Raw genomic sequence first — 22,185 nt, 5'->3', positions numbered from 1 at the left:
CTAGCATGAAGCGGGTAAGGTGTCACCAGCTTATTTATAGCTAACAACAGCTGCCTTTGGATGTCTGAGGATTAGAAATTTGGGGGCAGTATCAGGTGCTGAATGATCTTAATTCCGGTTTGTTTTTATTCTTGTTTTAAGCCGTTTGTTAAGAACCATGGACAATCTTCTCGTTCTCAGGGCAGAGAACGATATTGAGCCTTCATAGGCTCATGATAAATCAAATACTACTGCTCTATCCAAGCCCAGTAGTATTTTAATATTTGGCCCAGAAGGTTGCGCCCATGGTGACCAAATGGAACTTCCCTAAAGATTATAGAATTCCTTGCTTGATACTGGACACTACTCAGCACTGTCCCAGAGACTATATTTATCTTGAGTTCCCATGTCATTATGCAGCCTTTTGGTGGTAGAAGGGTCTTTGTTGTACAAGGGACACAAGTCAAGAGAATAACCTAAGACCCTTAAATAGACCTCAGGAATCATCAACTTTGACTCCATATTCTTTGATAAATGCAATAGACAACAGCTAACTACAATGTCTTGAGATTGGAAGTTATACATTTTCTGAGTAAGTCAGCCAGGAATGCCTGATTTAATAGGCTACAGCTGTTGTGAAGGCAGAAGAGCCTTGGACATGATGCCAGAAGATGTGGGCTCTGCCACTCATTTGAGAAGACTTTAACACTCTGTACCTTAGTTTTCTCATTGCTAAAAATAGGATAATGCCTCCTAATTAAAAACTGAAACGACATAATTTTTTTTAAAAATCACTACACAAATCTCAAAACTTGTAACTCAATTGTTATTATAAATTTTCCTAAAATCTATTAGTTCACTTAATGCCTTAGTAAGTATTGAGTAATTCCAGCATACTGCGTATGGTTGAGTCTGGTTTGAGTATTCTGATGTTGCTGGACTATCATTCTAAGCATCAAGAAATACTGTGGAGATAGAAGGAACACCAGATCAGATTGGATGTATACTGATTCTAGGATATAATCTGAAAATTATTTTTAGTAACAATTTCAATAGTACTTGTCATTTAAAACTAAGGGTTTTTTAATTATAAAAACTGTAAATTATAAAAGTAACCATCTTAACAATACAGAAGGTATAGAAAGAAAAAAAATTGAAGTCTTCTCCCCATCACAAACTCCACTCTCACTCCCCTGATACAGGCAATGTTAAAGAGTTTGGTATGTAACTCTGCAGTTTTTTTCTATTCATATTCAAGCAAACACATGAACACATAGATTGTCTTTACCCAAAGGGGCTTATATGCTAAATATCATGCAGCACTTTTCCCCCTTACTTAGTCTATCAGGGACTTTCCACCAGGATAATAATATAGAGCTAACTCATTCCTTTTAATGACTACATAATATTCCACAGTATGTTTATATCAAAATGTTTTCAACCATTGCCCTATTGATGTATAGTTGCTCCTAGTTTTTTTTTTTTGCCATTGCAAATAATGATGCAGTTAATATCCTTATACATTTATCCTTTCATACTCTTGCTTTTATTTATAAGGAATAGATTCCTTTTAGGAATTATTTGATCAAGGGAAGTGCTAATTTTTTATTTTGATAGGTAGTACCACATTCCAAAAATGTTATCACAATTCACACTCTCACCAGCACTATATGAGAGTGCCCATTTCTGCCGAACTCTATGTCAGCCCTGGATGTTATTAGTAGATTACTGACTGGGAAGTTTATAAGCTTAGGTCTGATGCATTTACCAATCTATGTCAACATCTCTCAGACTTATTGGAGCCCAAGGAAAGAAAAGCACATTGTTTCAGTTTCTTAACTGGATGCAGCATTCAAACGCCAGAGTTAAGGAATTTGGTTCCAAATCTATTGCGCTCAGTTAATGAGCCAGACTGGAAAGGACCAAGAGCTCAACTAGTTCAAACTGCAACTCACCATGTTTTATCCAGATGCTGTTTCTTGTCCTGGAGTTCTCGTTTCAGGCTCTCTACTTCAACCTTCAACTCGATGTTCTGAAAAGTACACAGGCATTAATCGTCATTAACTGCCACAGACCGTCGATCAGACAGGGAAAGACAAATATGATATCACTTTTATGTAGACTCTAAAATATGATACAAATGAAATTATTTACTAAACAGAAACAGACTCACAGACGTAGAAAACTTATGGTTACCAAAGGGGAAAGGCGGGGGCTGGGGCGGGGAGAGAAAAAATGAGTATGGGATTAACAAATACACACCACTGTATATAAAATAAACAACAAGGATTTACTGCATAGCACAGGGAACTATATTCAATATCTTGTAATAACCTGTAATGGAAAGGAATCTGAAAAAGAATATATATATTATATATATATATACACACCTGAATCACTTTATACCTGAAACTTATGCAATATTGTAAATCAACAGTTCAATTTTTTTTAAGTGTTCACTGTTATTACTTATAAAAACAACAGTTTTCCCTCCCTGACTAGGATAGCTGACGTTCTCAGTCATAATCATATATTACATTAATCCTATGTCATAGAAAGGAAAGAAAATTATTACACCAAAGGTGGGATATCCTAGGCAATCTGATCTGAACATTCTTCACGCTAGCTTTATTCTTCTACATAAGTAGAAAAGAGAAATGAAAAGGACGGAAAGAAAAAAAAGAGAAAAAATATAGTTACTTCTCTAGGCTTTAGCACTACGTCTATTCAAGCAAATAGACAATAAAGTTTACAAGTCTCACAGAGAACTGCTGAAACAGTTTCATCCCACAAGGTTAGATCCTAAATCTTATGATCAATGATTCTGGTGGATCAAGGTAATTTCATGGGCATTACAAAATCTACCACATGGAAATGCAAGTACATTCCAATTTACATCATTAAATTCTAACCCTCTCTACTCTCTTTCTGCAGAAAAATCACCGCATAGTTAATCACGTTTCTCCATTCTCCGTTAGTAAATATATAAATTGTTAAACTCCAAGAATAGCTGAAGTGGATCCAAAATTAACTGCAGTTGCTTATCTTATCAGCTCTTTGTCAAGATATCCAAGGAAATGCATGTACTCAAGAGAGGGTGGTTGGCGGGGCGAGAGCACCTTTCTCTCCTTTTACTCTCCAGAAGAATATCCACCCACCTAACCCAAGGAAAAGTTCCAATGATGAAGCTGAACTTAAATGATAAGCAATACAATAAATTTTCATTATGATATTAGTACCTAGAACTAGAGGACTGGGCTAACAATGAGTTATAGATTAACTGTGTTTAATCAGATTTTCTCTGTGTTGGTAGCTTGTTTTGTTTCAGGACACATCACTTGAACAGAGTCTTTATGCCAATCCATGTTAAACACAGGATTCTCCTAAATTGATTTCCACCCTGGTGTGTACTGCAAAGTTCAATATAGAATTGGGTTAAAAGAAACCAGTAACCAATTACCTGATTCCTTTCCAAGGATTCAGGTTTTTTTTTTTAAGACTCTATCCTTTTATTTAACATGCCATAACTTCTTTCCTCCCTTCCAGTTTTATTGGGATATAACTGACACACAGCACTGTATAAGTTTAAAGTGTTCAGCATAATGATTTGACTTATGTACACCATGAAATGATTACCATAATAAGTTTAGTGAACATCCATCATCCCATATAAATACAACATGAAGGAAATAGAAAAAAATTTTTTTCCAAGGCTTCGATTTTAACTCTGTAAATTGATCTACTGCTCATATAATCCACAATGTGCCTATCCCTTTTAAAAATAGAGATTTTCAAAATTTTGTCCCAGCAGAAGCTGTGACAACGGGAATCATAAAAAAAAGAAACAAAACAAAACTGCTTTTTTAAAAAATCAAAAGAGAAACGGTTTTGCCTGACCACCTTAAGAAAAAAAAAAGATCTTAATGCAAAATGTATCAGCCCTTTCATCATTAGATTAGAAGCATTATTACCCATTATATTGACTAGATCAATAGTTTGCATACTGTGTCCCACCAGTATTCCACAAGACACTTCTAGGAATGGGAGAGGGAGAAGTTTAAATTAAAGAAGTGTGGTCACAGCCAGGGAATGTTAAAGGGTCTGCTCTGACTCTTGCAGACCCCTCTCCTCCACTGTTAACAGCACTCTTAATGTGGAAAGGGACTTATCAGGTCTTGTGAGGAATAATGAAGAGGTCTGACACTTGTTTCTTATACTCAGTATGCCTGCAGTCCAGTTGAGAGGAGCAAAATTCTGAGGTATGGATTTAAAATGCTAAAGGGGATCCCTGATGAGGAAGTTCAGGATATAGCCTAACCCAGGGAAGGTTTAATGTGTGAGATATACAAGGGTAAAGAAGGTCACTGTAGATAAGGAAATATGGTATTAAGCTAGAAATTTCTCTACAGTCCATTCAGGAGCTCACTTATTTCAAGCACAGATATCTGATACAGCAAAATTCTAGAATAATTTTTAAAATTTTATCCATGGATTGATAAACAAACAAAATGGAATGTTATTTGGCCATCAAAAGGAATAATAGATGCTACAACATGGCTGAACCTTGAAAACATTATGATAAGTAAAAGAAGTCAGTCACAGAAACCACACATTGTATGATGCCATTTATATGCCAGAATAGGCAAAGCCAGAGAAACAAAGTAGATAGGTGGCTGACTAGGGCTGGGGGGATAGGGGAATTGGGAAGTGATGGTTAATGGGTTGGGTTGGGGGTTTCTTTGTGGAGTGATAAAAACGTTCTAAAACTGATTGCTATGATATTTGCACAACTCTGTGAATATTCTAGAAACACTGATGTGTACATTGTAAATGAGTGAGTTTGTATTGGTATGTGAATTTTATTTCAATTAAATTATAAAAAAATGTTTTAAAAAGCCCTAGGAAGTTATACTGGTTATAATTAAATGATAACAATGATTACATATTGCATATCACACAGGCAGTTAGAACAGTGTCCAGCACCTAGGGAACATCATTATTATATCTGAACTAAAGAGCAAAACTATACATTACCTTCAAGCATCTCTAACAGAAGTTAGCACTGGGTATTTCAAAATCTCTTTCCAATCTTGCCCCTCCTCTCCAGCCCCCATGGTTACCACCCTATGAGGTACTCCTTCCTTATCACTGAGATCAGAGTGAATAGTCTCCAAACTGATCTCCCCAACCTCAGTCTCTCTACCATTTACATTTTTCCTAAAGCATATTTCTGATTAGTTTACTCAGAAAGCTTTTCATGGTTTTTAATTGCACAGCAATTAAATTTTACACTACTCAGCTTGAAAATGGAGTCTACTCAAAATTTGACCTCAACTTACCTATCCAGCCTTATCTGCCATCACACTCCACCAATCTCCCCCACTAAAAGTCATTTCTTATGCCTCTGATTTTTCATAACTATCATTCTTTTTGTACTTCAATATTGACACACAAATAATGCTATGTCTTTCTACCTGCCCTTTTACACTTTTGAATTACAGACTCCCTTGGGACAGAGAAAAATGACGGTGTGGTGGAACTAGCCAGGTGTGCTGGTTGCCAGCTTGTGCCTTTTGGCTTTGCGATGTTGCGACATGGGTTTCAGGACAGCAGACCTAGAAAGGCAGAAATCCACTTCTGCCACTTACTAACTGGGTGACCTTTTTTGTGTAAGTTATTTAACCTCTTAGAACATAACTTCCTCATCAATAAAAAGGGGTTACAAAAATTACCTTGAGCGGTATAGTGAGGGGTAAATGAAATCACCTGAGTACCCAGCATAATGCCTGCCTCAAATATCTAGCAGCTGTGACTAACTTGAGGCCCTCAGTGTTTTGCAACTTCGTGTGTAGCAAATGCACTAAATGAGTGAACCAACCAACCGACAGGAACAGATACACCTAGGCAGAAGTGGAATGACAATATGTTTGTTGAAGAAAAAAGGGATTGGCTAATGCTGTGTGATTATACAGAAAAACTTTTTATCTGAAGCCTTTAAAAGACCTTCTCTGTTTTAAATCGTGAATATTCCCTAAGAGGTATATTATTAAACCATTGAAGATAAAAGGTTGCTAAATCTGAGGCAGGAAAAGGAAAAATAACTTGCCGCAGGACAACTCAAGTCACTAGTAGAATTCCAAATACTGCTTAGAATTCCAGCCTCCTCTTCTACCTTTCATCCTCCCCCATAAAAGGGCCATTCTACTCTTGGGCCTAGTCTACTCTGAGACTCAGAGTTACTAATTAAGATCTCCAGACCTTAAAATGGACATTTTAGAGAGAAAGGTGAGCACGGACCAAGCATTAGATGGTATTAAGAAATTATCTTAAATTGGTACAGCCACTATGGAGAACAGTGTGGAGGTTCCTTAAAAAACAAAAAACAGAGCTACCATATGACCCAGCAATCCCACTCCTGGGCATATACCCTGAGAAAACCAGACTTCAAAAAGAAACACGCACCCCATTATTCACAGCAGCACTGTTTACAATAACCAAGACATGGAAGCAACCTAAATGTCCATCAACAAAGGATTGGATAAAGATGTGGTACATATATACAATGGAATGTTATTTAGCCATTAAAAAGAATGAAATAATGCCATTTGCAACAACATGGATGGACCTAGAGATTATCATACTAAGTGAAGTAGTCAGACAAAGACAAATATGATATGATATCACTTATATGTGGAATATAAAAAATGATAGAAATGGGATTAACATATACACACTACTATATATAAAATAGATAATCAACAAGGACCTACTGTATAGCACAGGAAACTCTACTCAATACTCTGTAATAACCTATATGGGAAAAGTAAATGTATATGTATGACTAAATAACTTTGCTGTACACCTGAAACTAACACAACATTGTAAATTAACTATACTCCAATATGAAATATAATTTTTTTAAATAAAAAAAGACTATTATTACATTTAAAAAAAGAAATTATCTTTAAGTTTTTGGGTACAATAATGGTATTATGGTTATGGTTAAAAACAAAGACCTTATTGGTTAGAGGTGCATTCTGATGTCTGTCCAGATGCAGGTCTGTGGTGTCTGAGAGTTGCTGTGAGGAGAAGGGAGGACAGAGGCAGCAGAATGTTGGTAACTGTTGAAGCTAGGTGACAGGTACATGGGTCCCCAGTACTCGGGACAGGTACATGGGAGGCACTGTTCTCTTTATCTTTGTCTACTTTTGAAAAATTTCCTAATGAAAAGTTAGAAAGGGCATTTTCATCACAAAAAGGTAGATATCCACATTCTTTTTTAATTTTTTCCTTTTCATCTCTGGAATTCCCTAAACTATGGTCACAGATAGCAAAGAATGTTTGGCTCCCTACAGCAGCTCCTTTCAGCCACCAGACTTACATAAAACAGTGAGTCCATTTCCCAATACTGAGGGATAAAGAAAATAAACCTGCCTCTTAAACCTGGGGGACTCAGAATACAACTGGGTCATAGGGAGGAAGGAAGATCTGCAGAAATAAACGACAAACAAGATTCTTTTAGAGAGGAATCTGCGATTTCTTTAACTGGGCAGTCGGAGCTAATAAAATCATGTCTCTCACTTCACCTCCTACCCTCTTGCAGTCTCCTTCAACTCTCACATTGCCTCACACTCCCTCTTCTTCTCCCTCCCCTCCCCCCTCACTTTACCCAGCTGGAACTGCACCCTTCTGGTCTGACACTGCACCGCGATGACATCAGTCATTATCCAATGGCTATCTTTTCTGAAAACCAGAGTTCTGAGTGATAGTAGTTTATGGCAAGATAGTTTCCAAGACACCGCTGGCCTTTGGTGGGGCCACCCTCTTCACCTCTAAACTAAGGGCTACTGCTGATTGAGAAATCAATCATGTAAGTACCCTTGGATGCCACCAAGGCTTTGCCTGAGTTGCTCTTAGCCTGTGATGTCTTCTCTCTTCTTTCTTTTTATTATTATTATCATTATTATTTTTTGGCTGCGTTGGGTCTTTGTTGCTGTGTGCAGGTTTTCTCTAGTTGGCTTCAGTAGTTGTGGCACGAGGGCTCAGTAGTTGTGGCTCGCGGGCTCTAGAGCATAGGCTCAGTAGTTGTGGCGCACGGGCTTAGTTACTCTGCAGTATGTGGGATCCTCCCGAACAAGGGATCGAACCCGTGTCCCCTGCGATGGCAGGCGGATTCTTAACCACTACGCTACCAGGGAAGTCCCTCTTTTCTTTCTAAAACTGTTCTTCATTAGGGTTCAGTTCAAACACCCCCCTACTCCCCCTTCCAGGAAACCTTCCCTAATCCCCTAGTCAGAACTTAATAATTCATTTCTCTTCACTTCTACTGTTTACCACTAAGATGACTATAATTTAGCATCCATACTGGGACTCTTCTGAAAGTGAAAAGAGGCACTATCACAATTATACCAGGACTGTCCTGAGTAAACCAAGATTCGGTCATCGGACACCTATCTCTAGTATAGCACTCGACTCACTCTGCTTCGATTAGTTATTTAAAATGTCTGGCTTCCCTTCTAGGTTTTAATATCTGGAAAAGTACTTTGCCCTCATTAGCTCTCCATATATGTTTATGGAATAAACACTTTACCATTTGTCTTGAATTGCTAACTTACTTTTTTGTTTTGGTATTTAACTTCGTGTGTGTGTGTGTGTGTGTGTGTGTGTGTGTGCGTGCGTGTGCGTGTTTCAACTGATCTTCAAGCACTTTTGACGACAAGGATTATGTCTTACTTTATATCTCATAGTTTGCTGCTGGGGGAAGAGTACTCAAAAAAAAAAAAACCTTGACAGCATACCAGCATACATTCATTGATAACATCAGCAAGTAACTATGCACTGGAGATTAAAGCTTGCCAGAACCAAAGCGCTTGTCGGTGTGATAAGACGTGAATTAGGGTCAGTGAGTGAAGGAAGTGGGTACTGCACCTTTGTCAGACAGTACGAAACAAGCCAGAGAAAAGCAGGCCTTCCATGGAAGAGTTTTTTTTTTTTAACTTTTCCTTTTATATTGGAGTATAGCTGATTAACAAGGTTGTAATAGTATCAGGTGCATATCAAAGAGACCCAGCCATACACATGTATGTCTCCACTCTCCCCCAAACTCCCCTCCCATCCAGGCTGCCATATAACATTGAGCAGAGTTCTCTGTGCTATAGAGTAGGTCCCTGTTGGTTATCATGGAAGAGTTTTTACTTGGGACAAAAATAAATATGGCCAGATCTTACTCTGAATCAGTTCTGTAGACCAAAGGAATTCAAAAAGAAATAGTTTAACAGGAGGAAGAGTCTCAAACTCTTGTGAGGAGATCCTCTTATAATTCCTGATTATTAACCCAAAATGAAAAGTCACTCTAGTGGAAGGATTTTATTTTAAAATGTTTTCTTTTCTTTTTAGAACCATATCCTTTCTAGGAAAAGTGTAGTTCAGAAATATTTTTGTTCACAGTGAATTTCTTTTCCAGACTTCTCTGAAACCACTGGGGCAAAGCATTAGCTCTATAAAACAGGGCGAAGTACTGAATATTTTCATAAGGGGTTCTTCTATCTGTCCTGAACAAGGGGCAAGGGTTTGGTCACTATACAATCCCTGGAAACACATTTTAGTAGCTTCCAAGTGAGTTGTTTTGTAGATGAGATTTCTTTTCATTCACCTAGTTTTAAAGCAAAACTAAGACCCTAGAGGGTCTAACTATTAGGCTCTGTCATTAACTGTGTGACCGTAGACTAGTCACTCCCAGAGCTTTATGTTTTTATACAGTCAATTAATTTGAATCAGAGCCTCTCTCTCTTGCCCATAAGAATTATAATACCACCTGCATTGTTCATCTTCTCTGTTGAGGTAAGACACCTAGCCAGAAGGGGTTCAAATGCAAATCATAAAAGTCCTCAGACCCTCAGGTCGAGGAAAGACCTTATTCAGAGGTGCAGCCCCTGCCTTTCCACAGATTCCAGGTTCACTGTCATCCACTAGTACAATCAAGCCCCAAATTAGACACATAGGTTGCCCCAACATGTGACAAGAATAGTTCATTGCCAGGGAAAGGATAGCAGGGCAGTGTCCCCAGCCTCCATAAGCAGAAGACTACAAGGCCAGGCACTCTCCTGCCAGAGACTGCTTTAGTGTCCAGTTCCCCAAAGAAATGGAAAAAAACCAAGTGGAAAGTTTCCGTTTATACAATACCAAGTACAAGGATCTACATCCGGATGGCAGAACTCCTCTGTTCAGGCCACTCTTTCAAACCACGTTAGTCCTTAGTAGAGGCCTGAAAACAATACCAATTCCTTCCCAGCTCAGTTTACCTTGATTAGACAAACACAGACACCCACCTCTGAGTAAGCACTGAGGCTGTGGATGAGTTCTAAGGTGGCCAGGTATTTGGACAGACACAGCCAGGGCTCACGTGTGTGTGTGTGTGTGTGTGTGTGTGTGTGTGTGTGTGTGAGAGAGAGAGAGAGAGAGACAGACAGACAGACAGACAGAAAGGGTACTCACTGGGCAGAAGACAGGTAGCTAACTTGTGAAATGACAGCATTTATTTATTCACTTTTTTAAAATCAAATATTTATTAAGCATCTCCTTTGGATATGTAAGGCACTCGAATAAGTATTAAAAAGAGCAAGGCAGACACAATCACAGTCCTCAGGGAATTTACAGCCTATGGGGGCAATTAAACAGATAATTATAGTAGAATGTGATAAACAAAAGAGACCCAGAATCAAATAGCTGCACGGAAATACACACAGGTGGTAGATATAAATAGTAGCAGATACATAAATCAATGCAAGTCCACCCTATAACTCCTGGCTTTAGCCTCCAAAGAAACATTCCTAGACCCAACTCAACACGTGTTATACCTTGGGTTGCCCTTCCTCTCAGCTCCCTGGTTCTAATCTTTTAAGGGAGGAGGAATATAAATCTGAAATTACAGAGCTGCCAAGGGAAAACAAAGAATCTTGTACTTAGGGCAGCAATATGGTGAAGAGTATAGACTTTAGAACAAAACTGGCCTGGGTTCAAATACTTACTATCACATTCTGTTAGGCTGAATCATACGAAAGTGCAGATATGCAACCATTTTTCACAGTTCCACATAATTCATCCTCTATATTCTAGAAGTCAGTCACTTAACCTAAGTTGTAGTTCCTTCAGGTGCTTATAATCACTACCTTTCAAGGATACTGTGAAAATTAAATGAAAGGATGTAAATGAAAATACCTGACATATAGTAGGCGTTCAATAAACATTAGTTTCCCCAAAGGTAGTAAGATGTAGGAATCACAAGCAGAGATCGGTATTTCTGGTCAACCTTGAGTTTAGGAACCCAAGAAAGATAGATTAAAAGGAGGTTAAATGATAAAATGATTAACTAAAAGCTTTGGGTTTTGACGGTGTGGGAGGCTGTGATTTGGGACAGGGGAAGGGGACATACGAGAATTTTCTGTACCTTCTGTTCAATTTTGCTGCAAACCTAAAACTGCCCTAAAAAATAAAGTCCATTTAAAAACATGGGGAAAAATATGAGTTGTCTTGGGCATTTTTTATTTACCTCTGAGCTCAGAGGTCCCAATATATGCACTGCCTTGGTGTTCACAATGATCAACTTAAACCCTTCTTAGTCACTCTGTTAAAATCTTGGTCGAGTCCCAAAAGCCTCTGTTGATCTGGCCCAACTGAGCTGGCAAGTGAGAAAACATCCATATAAATACCAGTGATCTCAGTGATTCTCTCCCTGTCCCCAGCACATTCCTTAGCAGGACGAATCTCTCTCACTTGGCTGGAGCCTCTCTGTTCATAAATAGGACTGGCTGGGCTTAATTTAGAAAAGTGCAGGCCTCTTATGAAAGTCAGGGGTGAGGCTGGAGCCCCTACAATCCCAGGACACCTTGTGTGGAGACAGGAACCCGGCCCCACTGAAGGGGCTATAAAAGGGACGCTCAGAATGATTTATTTTCCTCAGCTATTTAGAAACTGGAGTTCAGGGGAACCATCCTGTGCTTTCCTTAACTTCCTTTTGGGTAGCAGGGATAGAATTGGGAGTTATAAAGTATAAAAATTATATTAATTTTAGGGGCTTCCCTGGTGGTGCAGTGGTTGAGAGTCCACCTGCCGATGCAGGGGATGCAGGTTCGTGCCCCGGTCCAGGAGGATCCCACATGCTGCAGAGTGGCTGGGCCCGTGAGCCATGGCCGCTGAGCCTGCGTGTCCGGAGCCTGTGCTCTGCAACGGGAGAGGCCACAACAGTGAGAGGCCCATGTACCGCAAAAAAATAAATAAATAAATAAATAAATAAATATATATATATATATATTAATTTTTCTACAGATAAATTGGTACATAGGAAAACTGAGGCCGTCTAAACATTTTTTTTTAAAGGATGTTTGCAGATGTAATTATTATTTTATTTATTTACTTTTGCTGTGTTGGGTCTTTGTTTCTGTGCGAGGGCTTTCTCTAGTTGTGGCAAGTGGGGGCCACTCTTCATCGCGGTGCGCGGGCCTCTCACTATCGTGGCCTCTCGTTGCGGAGCACAGGCTCCAGACGCGCAGGCTAAGTAGTTGTGGCTCACGGGCCTAGTTGCTCCGCGGCATGTGGGATCCTCCCAGACCAGGGCTCTAACCCGTGTCCCCTGCATTAGCAGGCAGATTCTCAACCACTGCACCACCAGGGAAGCCCTAAACATTTTTAAATTATCTGTGGCATCTAACATGATCTGACATTTATCCCCAAATTCAGCTCTCCATTCTGGATCGGCACTTGCTTTGATCTACTCTCCAAAAAGAATAAAGCCACTCATTGGTATTCTGCAAAGTCCAGGACAGTTTTTCTTGCATTGAAACTTTCACTACAAAATGGAATCTAAGTTCCAACACCTGGCAGTCACTCCTCCCTTGGAAGCCTATCTGTGACCTGAAGCCAGGTCCTATGATCAGGCAACTCCTCTGAAATAATACCTGTGCTTGAGACCAGGGGCAGCACTTAGACTGTAGACTCTAAGTTGTATCATTCAGGATGGCAGCCACGAGCCACACGAAGCTATTGAACCCTTAAGCTATGACTAGTCCAAAATGAGATGTGCTGTAAGGATTTCAAAGACTTAATACACACTGGATTGAAAAGACTAGCCACAACAAAAGAACATAAAATCCTAATGATTTTTTTAATGCTGATTTCATGTTGAAATGATATTTTAAATACGTTATTAACATTAATTTACTTTTCTTTTAATGTGGCCACTAGAAAATTTTAAATTACATCTGTGGGGACTTCCCTGGTGGTCCAGCGATTAAGACTCCTTGCTCCAGGGAACCAGACCCCGCATGCCACAGCTAAGATCCCACGTGCCTCAACTAAGACCCGGTGTAGGTAGATAGATAGATAGATTACATCTGTGGCTTACATTAAATTTCTGCTGGACAGTGCTGTTCTACAAAATGTTAGAAAAAAGATGTACTAGTTTTAAGTACACTACATGAAGACATGTCCTGACCTGCATCACAATTAATCCCATGGTCTAAGAGCACCTGTAAGAGTTTTATGGGGTTATGGTATTCATCAACCAACAAAATACAGAAGTGGCTCTAGCTAATTATAAGTGAAGTAAAATTATCTAGGGGGTGATAGGCACCACACTGAAGAAGTCAGGTCACAGTACTACTCAAACTATGTTCAGACACTAAACTGCAAGTGTCAGGAGGGCAGGGACCCCCTCTATCTCCTTACCCTTGCATCCCTATTGCTAGCACAGTGCCCATACACAGAAGTGCCCACACATGGAAGATGATTATTTATCCAATGAATGGGTGCTGTTAAAAATAAAAACACAGCCCTCTCTTAAACCATTCTCACTGTCAAGAATTTCCTCTTCCTATGCTGTTTCTTTTCTCAAGTTGTTTGCTTCCTACTTCTGCTAACCCTTCTCTTGGAGAGACTTCTTAGTTCCAGGAAGAGTTGGAGGTTCACCTGGAGTGCTCCGAAGCCAGCTTGTGGGCTCTCAGGTGGAGGAGACATCAAAGGATGGAAAGGTGGCCTCCTGTTTCACATGTACAGATGAGCCTCACCTGCAACTTCCAGGTGAGGTGTTTGCAATCAATCAACACCAACTTTCTGAGTTTCTATTATGGGCTCAACAGTGTTGAAGAGAATGTTGAAGGCAATAGAGTAAGTTTGAGATCAATCCAACCCACAAAGTACTTATAATCTAGAAGAAGAAATAAGCAAGGTACACATTGGAAAGATAATTGCCAGCCAGGGATTAAACACGTGCCAAATCATATATCTGAACAATAACTGCTGGAAGAGCCCAGAGGGTAAAAGATGGTTTCAGGGATTGATTATGATGAAAGGCCCACCTGAGCAGGTAGAATCTAAGTTGGACTTTGACACCTAAGTAGGGTTTGGAATAAGCAGAGATAAAGGATACAGGTATTCCAGGCGTGAACAAGGATGTGTCAGCAGGAATTAGCACACATGAGGGAGACTGACTCACTCTAGGAATATATTTGAAAATACACAGTGAGAGAATAAAGCTTGCTTCCTACTTCATGGGGAATACTGAAGTAACTAGAAGAAAACCCCTACAGTCTCCTATCACCATATCTATCCATCATCTACTAGCATCTGTGCTCACAAACTGTCTTTCCGTGTGTGACCACAGATAACTACCCATGCTCCCATCTAAAGCCAAACCTTCCACTTAGGCATTAGGTCCCATTCTCTCTACTTCTCAAAAGTAGCAACAAGAAAGTCTCCTTAATCAATATTTCACTTTCTACTGGAAAATTCTACTGGTACACAAGCATACTATTATTCATCTACCTTTTAAAAAATCTTCTATGGACTCCTTACCTTTACCAGTTACTGTTCCATTTCTTTGCTCTCCTTCGCAACAAAACTCAACGTAATCAGTCCAATTCCTCTCCTCCCATTTTTTGTTAAACCTACTGCAATCAGACTTTTGCCTCTACCACTACCAAAACTACTCTAATCAAGATCACTAATGACATTCATGTTGTCAAATCCAAAGGTCAATTCTTAGTCATCATATACTTGAGCAATCAGCAGCATTTCAAAAGGTTGATCTCTCTCTTCCATTGTATGTTTTCTTTACTTGGCTTCCAGAATCCAGATTCTCTTGGTTTTCTTCCCACTTCACTGGTTACATTTTCTCCATCTCCTCTGCTGGTTCTTCCTCCTTTCCCCAAACTATTAACTTTAGAGTGACCCAGGGCTTAGTCTTTGGTCCTTTTATCTGCCACTTTGGTAGGACTAACTCCCTTGGCGATCTGTACAGTCTCATGGCTTTCTTTTTTTTTTTGGCTGCATTGGGTCTTCGTTGCTGTGCATGGGCTTTCTCTAGTTGCAGTGAGCAGAGACTAATCTTCATTGTGGTGTGCGGGCTTCTCATTGTGGTGGCTTCTCTTGTAGCAGAGCATGGGCTCTACGTGCCTGGGCTTCAGTAGTTGTGGAGCACGGACTCAGTAGTTGTGGCTTGCAGGCTCTAGAGCGCAGGCTCAGTATTTGTGGTGCACGGGCTTAGTTGCTTCACAGCATGTGGGATCTTCCCAGACCAGGGCTCGAACCCATGTCCCCTGCATTGGCAGGTGGATTCTTCTTTTTTTTGTTGTTTTAATTTACTTTTTGAATTTTATCTATTTTTTTATACAGCAGTTTCTTATTAGTCATCCATTTTATACATATCAGTGTATACATGTCAATCCCAATCTCCCAATTCATGCCACCACCACCTGCCCTGCCGCTTCCCCCCTTGGTGTCCATACGTTTGTTCTCTACATCTGTGTCTCTATTTGGCAGGCGGATTCTTAACTACTGCGCCACCAGGGAAGTCCAGTCTCATGACTTTAAATACCATCTATATGCTGATGACTCCCAAATTTATATCTCCAGCCCAACCTTTTCTCCAAAATTTCAGATTTATACACTCAACCACTTACATGATATTGCCACTGGAAATGTCCAACAAATATCTCAAACATAAATGTCCAAAACGGAACTCCTACTCTCTACCCTCAAACCTGCTCTATCTTCCCTATCTCAATTATGGCAACTCCATCCTTCCAGTTGCTTAGGCCAAAACCCCTGATGTCATCATTGATTCCTTTCTTTCTCTCACATTCCATATCCAATCCATCAGCAATCTTGTTGGTGTTACCTTCACCACTTCTCTCCACATTAACTGCTATTACCTTAGCCTGATCACCATCTCTTATGTGGACAACTACAATGACTTCCTAATAGCCCTTCTGGCTTCTACCCTTGCCTTCCTATGGGCTATTCTCAGTACTGTAATACAACGATCTTTCAAATGTCAGATAGGACTGTCACTGGCTGAGTGTCATCTTGTCACTCAGAGTAAAAGCTGAAGTCTTTAAAATTATCTACTAGGGCCTATCTGATGTGTACAATCTCCATTACCTCTGGGACCTCATCTCCCAACATCCTTGCCCATTCTTATGCTGTTTCAGCCTCCATGGCTCTCCTGCTCTTTCTCTACCTGGAATGGTCTCCTCCCAGTTATCTGTTTGGCTAACTTCTTCATCTCCTTTAGGTCGTTGCTTAAAAACTATTTTCTATTGCATAGCCACTCTGGAAAACAGTTTGGTAGTATCTTATAAATTGAAATACATGATTATTATATGATCTAACAATTCTACTACTGGGTATTTATCCAAGAGAAATACAACAAAGACTTGTACATGGATATGCACAGCACCTTTAGTCGTAATAGCCAATCACAGGACACAATCCATATGTTCATCAACAGGTGAATGGATAAACAAATTGCATTATATTCATACAATGGAATACTACTCAGCAATAAAAAAGAGTAAACTACTGATACAAACAACATAGATGACCTCAAAATCATTGTGCTAAGTGAAAGAAGCCTAACACCAGAATCTATACTCCCTGATTCCATTTATATGAAATTCTAGAATAGACAGAACTAAACTATAGACTGAAAGCAGATCAATGGTTTCCAGCAGTCAGAGATGTAAAAGGACTGGCACCAGTGGGACACACAGCAATTTTTTGGGGCGATGGAAGTGTTTTATATCTCAGTTGTGGGGTGGCTATTTCATAAGTAGATATATATATATTTGTTAAAATTCATCAAACTGTACACTTAATACAGTTAATTTAAACAAAAAAAAAAAAAAAGAGAGAGAGGAAAACAGAAATGGCAACCCAAACAGCCAAGTACAAAGGGTGAGTAAGGAGCTCAGCATAGAGACCACCAATCTGGGCTGGTTTCATTGCCTCAGGTCAGCCTTATGGGGGTTATAAATGCTGTGACGGTAAACCCATGAATAAATCTTCCTCCATCCACTGGTCATTCTCATGTTTATTGACTTCCCTTCCCATCTCATATCTGTATAATAAAGTTACAAAAAGACAGTCTCTAACAGGGCTCCCCATGATCCCTGCCTTCCAGTGTTCATGTCTTCGTGTAATCCCCACCTTGAGTACAGCAGGATGCGTAACTTGCTTCCAACCAACAGTCTATGGCAAAGGCGACGTACTGTCACTCCTGTGACTACGTTAAGTATTAAGAATATCTTACTAGCTGACTTGCTCTAGAGCTTCTCCTTGCTGCCTTGATGATGTGAATGTGTGGGGAAAGTCCACATGGCAAGGAACAGTAGGTGGCTTCAAAGAACTATGGGCAGTCTCTAGCCAACATTCAGCAAGAAGTCTGGGCCCTGAGTCCTACAAGGAAATAAATTCTGCCAACAACTCAAGTGAGCTCAGAAGCAGATTCATCCCCAGTCAAGCCTCCAGATAAGAATTCAGCCTGGCCATTACTTTGGTTGTAGCCTAGTAAAACCCTAAGCAGAGAACTCAGCTAAGCTGTGCCTGGACTGCTGACTCATGTAAACTGGGAGATAATGTGTTTTAAAAACCACTTTCTAAATGTAGCCTCTCCTGACCACTCTTGAATGCTGCAAACTGCCCTCCATTCTTATACTTTTTGACCCCCTTACCCTACTCTACTATTTTTTTCCCCATTAGGACTTACCACTTGCCAACATTCTAAATATGTTATTTAATATTTATTTATTGTCTGCCCCCTCATAATAGAATATAAATTTCATGAGGGTAGGAATGCTCAACTGTTTTGCTCATTTATATTATTATTATAACCACCTCCAATAGCACCTGGAACATAGTAGGTACTATCAATATAGGTGAATGAATATAGTAGGTACTACGAATATAACATAGTAGGTGTTATTGAATATTCAATAAATATTTTTAAATGAACGATGCCTAATGCTTAGGTTTCAACTAGGATCAACCTAATTTTATTCTTGCAGGGACAGAGCATAGCTAATCACTGACTGTCACATACTGAGACTTCTAAAATTTTCTATTAGGTCACCTCTGAGTTTGTTCTTCCCCAAATTAAAAATCCCAATTCCATTGCCCTTTTCTCATTTGCCTCATTTTCTAATTTTTAAGTTCTAATTTTTGAGTCTGAATATTTCTCAATTTCCTCTGAATTTCTGGAGTTCTACACCAGACAGCACTAGTCTGACAGGGCAATGTACGGGGATAAGGACAGCCTGGTTTCTATTACATTCCACATGGCAATTGCACCTGTTTCACAAGTAAAAATAAGGTCAATGCCACCTTTTAGGGCAGATACATCAATGAGACAATGCCACCTCTTCCTGCCACAATCTTGGTAAAAACCACCATGAAAATGGATATCATTTTACTAGAGCTCCTTCTTTTCTTTTTAGTCTGACCTTAACGCAATGTAGAGTTATTCACTAAAAAACATCATTTGCATTTGAACAGTGACTGACTTTAGTTTCTAAAGAATGTGCCAAGACCTTGCTTATTAACTGAAGAATTAGGCCATGTAGCTGCTAGGATACCAGGTATACACCCTGAGGCTATTAATGGCAAATCTGGTCCTGTGAAAAATGGGGACAACCAACTTCATAGGGTTATTATGTGGTTGGAATTAAATATATGTAAACTGCATAGCATAGTGCCTGGCACGTAGTAAACACCAAATGGATCCCCTCCTCCATAGGGTCTAAATGTGAAGTATTTAGCATATATTTTCCATGTGTATGCACAAATTTGGGAATAGAGGAGAGAGGATACAAGACAAAGAAGGACAGGATACTGATACCAAAAGGTGGGACAAGACCTGGGCCTAGAAACCTCTCCTGGAGATAAGTAGCCTAGAAATAGATAGAGAAGGAGTCCTCAGGCTATTTTCCTCGTGACCATTAATTGCCCTCCATCTTATATCAAGACCCTTAGGCCCTGGTGACATATTTTGACACCTCGAAGAAGTAGGGAGAACAGGAGAGGAAAGAGGGGAGAGAGAAATTAGGAAGTTAGCATTGAGGGCCAAAGGAGGGTAGAGAAAGCCTGAGGCAGAGTTCTGGTTCTAACTGACATCACCACCCTCCACCTGCAGCAATTCAGGCAAGCGCCCTGATGTGGCCCGACACAATGAAGCTTTCCACAGCTGCAGGGACCTCTCTGCTCTCACCCCCAGCTTTGTAGAGACTGGCAGGGACCAGTTACGACCATCCTGACTGAGTTCTCTGAGGCTTCAAATGGTTTGGCAGCAACCTGGGCTTCTCCATAATCCCACAAACCTGGAAGGGATCGGAGAGAAAAAAAAAGACTTCAAGTGGAGACTGCTCCCCACCTCTAAAGGACCTTCTCCTCTGAGACTCAGAGGTCCACTACCTTCATCTGATTTCTGTGCCAGGAAGACCCTAGGATCCAGCTCTAGACTCAGGAGCTCCTGACTTTGCAGCAGAGTGATGACAACACACCATGTCATCAACTGAGTTGTGTTAGGTGGGCAGGACAAGGTTTATGTTTGTACTGAGCATACGCTCCGCTTGACTAGAGAGAATCTGGATGGGGGTGGGGTCTGATGGAGTATTTCTAGGAGGGGCAGCCACCTCTGTGGCTTCAGAAAGAAGCTCTGAAACCTACTAAGGAAAAGTGACCTGGAAGGACTTGCTTACTTCTGGCCCTCAGCCAGGGCCCAGACTCTCCTTTTGCAGCTCTAGGTCATGGCCTTCATGCTGGCAGCCTCTGTCCACCCAGGGGCCTCAGAGGAGGGCTTCCTCCTCAAGCCTCCATGTGGGCTACGGCTCTGTGTGTATAAAGAGGTGGCTTCCTGCCCGACACGCCAGTGGGGCCGTATGTGAGGTTGGGAGGTAAAAAGCTGGCATGACAAGGCAGTCGGTGCCTTTCATTCACTCCCAACCTCTTTGAGCCAAGTTTCCAAATAACAGGGATGATAACTGCCCAGTGCGGCCCAAAGTCTGTTCTAAAGTTGCTTGGCAAAAAGCCACCTGACTATTACTTAGCTCTCCACAGAACGGCATGTACCAAGTCAGATCACTGTCTTTTGGTGTGTGGGTGGATTAGCTGCTACTTAACATGATAGGGTGGGCCACTTTCCAGTTTGCACCAGCCCCCTGCTCTGTACCTTCTCCATGTATAACACAGCCTCATTTCTCTGGGAAGTTGAACTTGCTTAGATGAGATGGCAAAGGCCAGAGAAGGAAGAAACCCCCCAGCCTCCCCCCACCAAAAAAAAGATCCCCATGGCTTTTGGAAACATATAATGATGAAACTCCTAGGGAAGGGGTACGTAGGCTGAGGAACTAAATATTTGACAGCAGGCACAGGGTACAGAATCATTTACCTGTGAAGTACTCTAGCTTCTGCTGTGTAGACTCTATTTTAGCCCAGGATTATCAATACAAAGAAGAAAGTCTAAACTTCTGACAAGCATATAAATTCCTTGAACTTTTTTTGAAGACCCAGGAAGTCACTACAAGTGCCTGGACAGGAAGCAAGGCCTCCTGGATTCTAGTTTCAACATGACCATTAATTTGCAATGTGACCTTAGGCGAGTTACTTTACCACTCTGGGTCTCTGTCTCTCTGTCTTTAAAATAAATGTTTTACTTATTAGGGAAAGCTGAGTGAATGGTATATAGGAACTCTCTATTTTTGTACCTATTCTGTATATCTAAAGTTCCTTAAAATAAAAAGCTTTCTTAAGAAGTGAAGTGAGGGGAACTTCCCTGGTGGCACAGTGGTTAAGAATCTGCCTGCCAATGCAGGGGACACGGGTTCGAGCCCTGGTCTGGGAAGATCCTACATGCCCCGGAGCAACTAATCCCGTGTGCTGCAACTACTGAGCCCGCGAGCCACAACTACTGAGCCCACATGCCACAACTACTGAAGCCCACGCGCCTAGAGCCCGTGCTCCGCAACAAGAGAAGCCACCGCAATGAGAAGCCCATGCACTACAACGAAGAGTAGCCCCTGCTCACCGCAACTAGAAAAAGCCTGCGCGCAGCAATGAAGACCCAACACAGCCAAAAATAAAATAAATAAATAAATAAATTTATTTTTTTAAAAAGTGAAGGGGGCATACAGACTATCTCCAGGATCTTTTGTAACTCTAAACTGATTCTGTGTTATTTATCTCCTTTCAAGTGAAAGTAAGTCATTTTCCAGCTATCCAAATATATATCAAAGCAGAATTTTCAGATCCACTCCTCCTACCGCAGACGAGATGTTGAGTAGCCCAAGCAACAAACCTATTTTTTGCTTTGAACATACCCTATACCCTGGGCAAAAGCTGCATTCTCCAAAAACACATTAAAAACATTCCCTCCATATCCTCTTTGTTCTCGTAAACAAATAAATTCATCCAGTTGGGAAAAGCTGTTTCTGGCAGCCCATGCTTACAGAATCTCAGTTTTTCCCTAGCAACTGGGCTAATTATAACTCCAGCTACCTGGTAACAGCACTAGAGTTTCCTAACATTGACTGGCAGTTTTAAAGCCATCTCAGCTCTGCTGGCACGTGCCTTCCTGAGAAGGCATCAGAGGAGCTGTGAGACTGGGAGAAGGGAAGCGACTACCTTAGTTAAGGTGAGAGTATCCAAAGGGGCTGCTCAGAATCACGGAACTTCAGAGCTGGGAGAGATGTTAGTGTCAATTCCAGTTCAGCCCACACGTTTTATACCTAAAGAACCAGAGACCCAGAAGAAGCGACTTGTCTTAGCCAGGATCCTGGCAGTCTTCTTGATTCCTTTCCGTCAACCCTCCCATCCCATCAATCACCAAGTCCTATAGATAGTTGACTTCCCAAATATTTCGCGAAATATGTGCGAAATATA

At 40.6% G+C, this 22,185-nt stretch overlaps 1 protein-coding gene across 18 annotated transcripts in view; it reads right to left on the bottom strand.

Moving 5' to 3' along the window:
* PDE4DIP (phosphodiesterase 4D interacting protein) overlaps positions 1–22,185 on the bottom strand; it is a 224,462-nt gene that overhangs the window by 114,442 nt on the left and 87,835 nt on the right. For all 18 annotated transcript variants that reach the window (XM_067727491.1, XM_067727490.1, XM_067727485.1 and 15 more), the window contains exon 5: positions 1,935–2,011. In XM_067727491.1, coding sequence (XP_067583592.1) covers positions 1,935–2,011 — 77 coding nt within the window. The remainder of the gene's footprint in view (positions 1–1,934; positions 2,012–22,185) is intronic.

This window comes from Pseudorca crassidens, chromosome 2 (genome assembly GCF_039906515.1).
Source record: "Pseudorca crassidens isolate mPseCra1 chromosome 2, mPseCra1.hap1, whole genome shotgun sequence".
Taxonomy (NCBI): domain Eukaryota; kingdom Metazoa; phylum Chordata; class Mammalia; order Artiodactyla; family Delphinidae; genus Pseudorca; species Pseudorca crassidens.
This window is presented reverse-complemented; position numbering and strand designations above follow the sequence as displayed.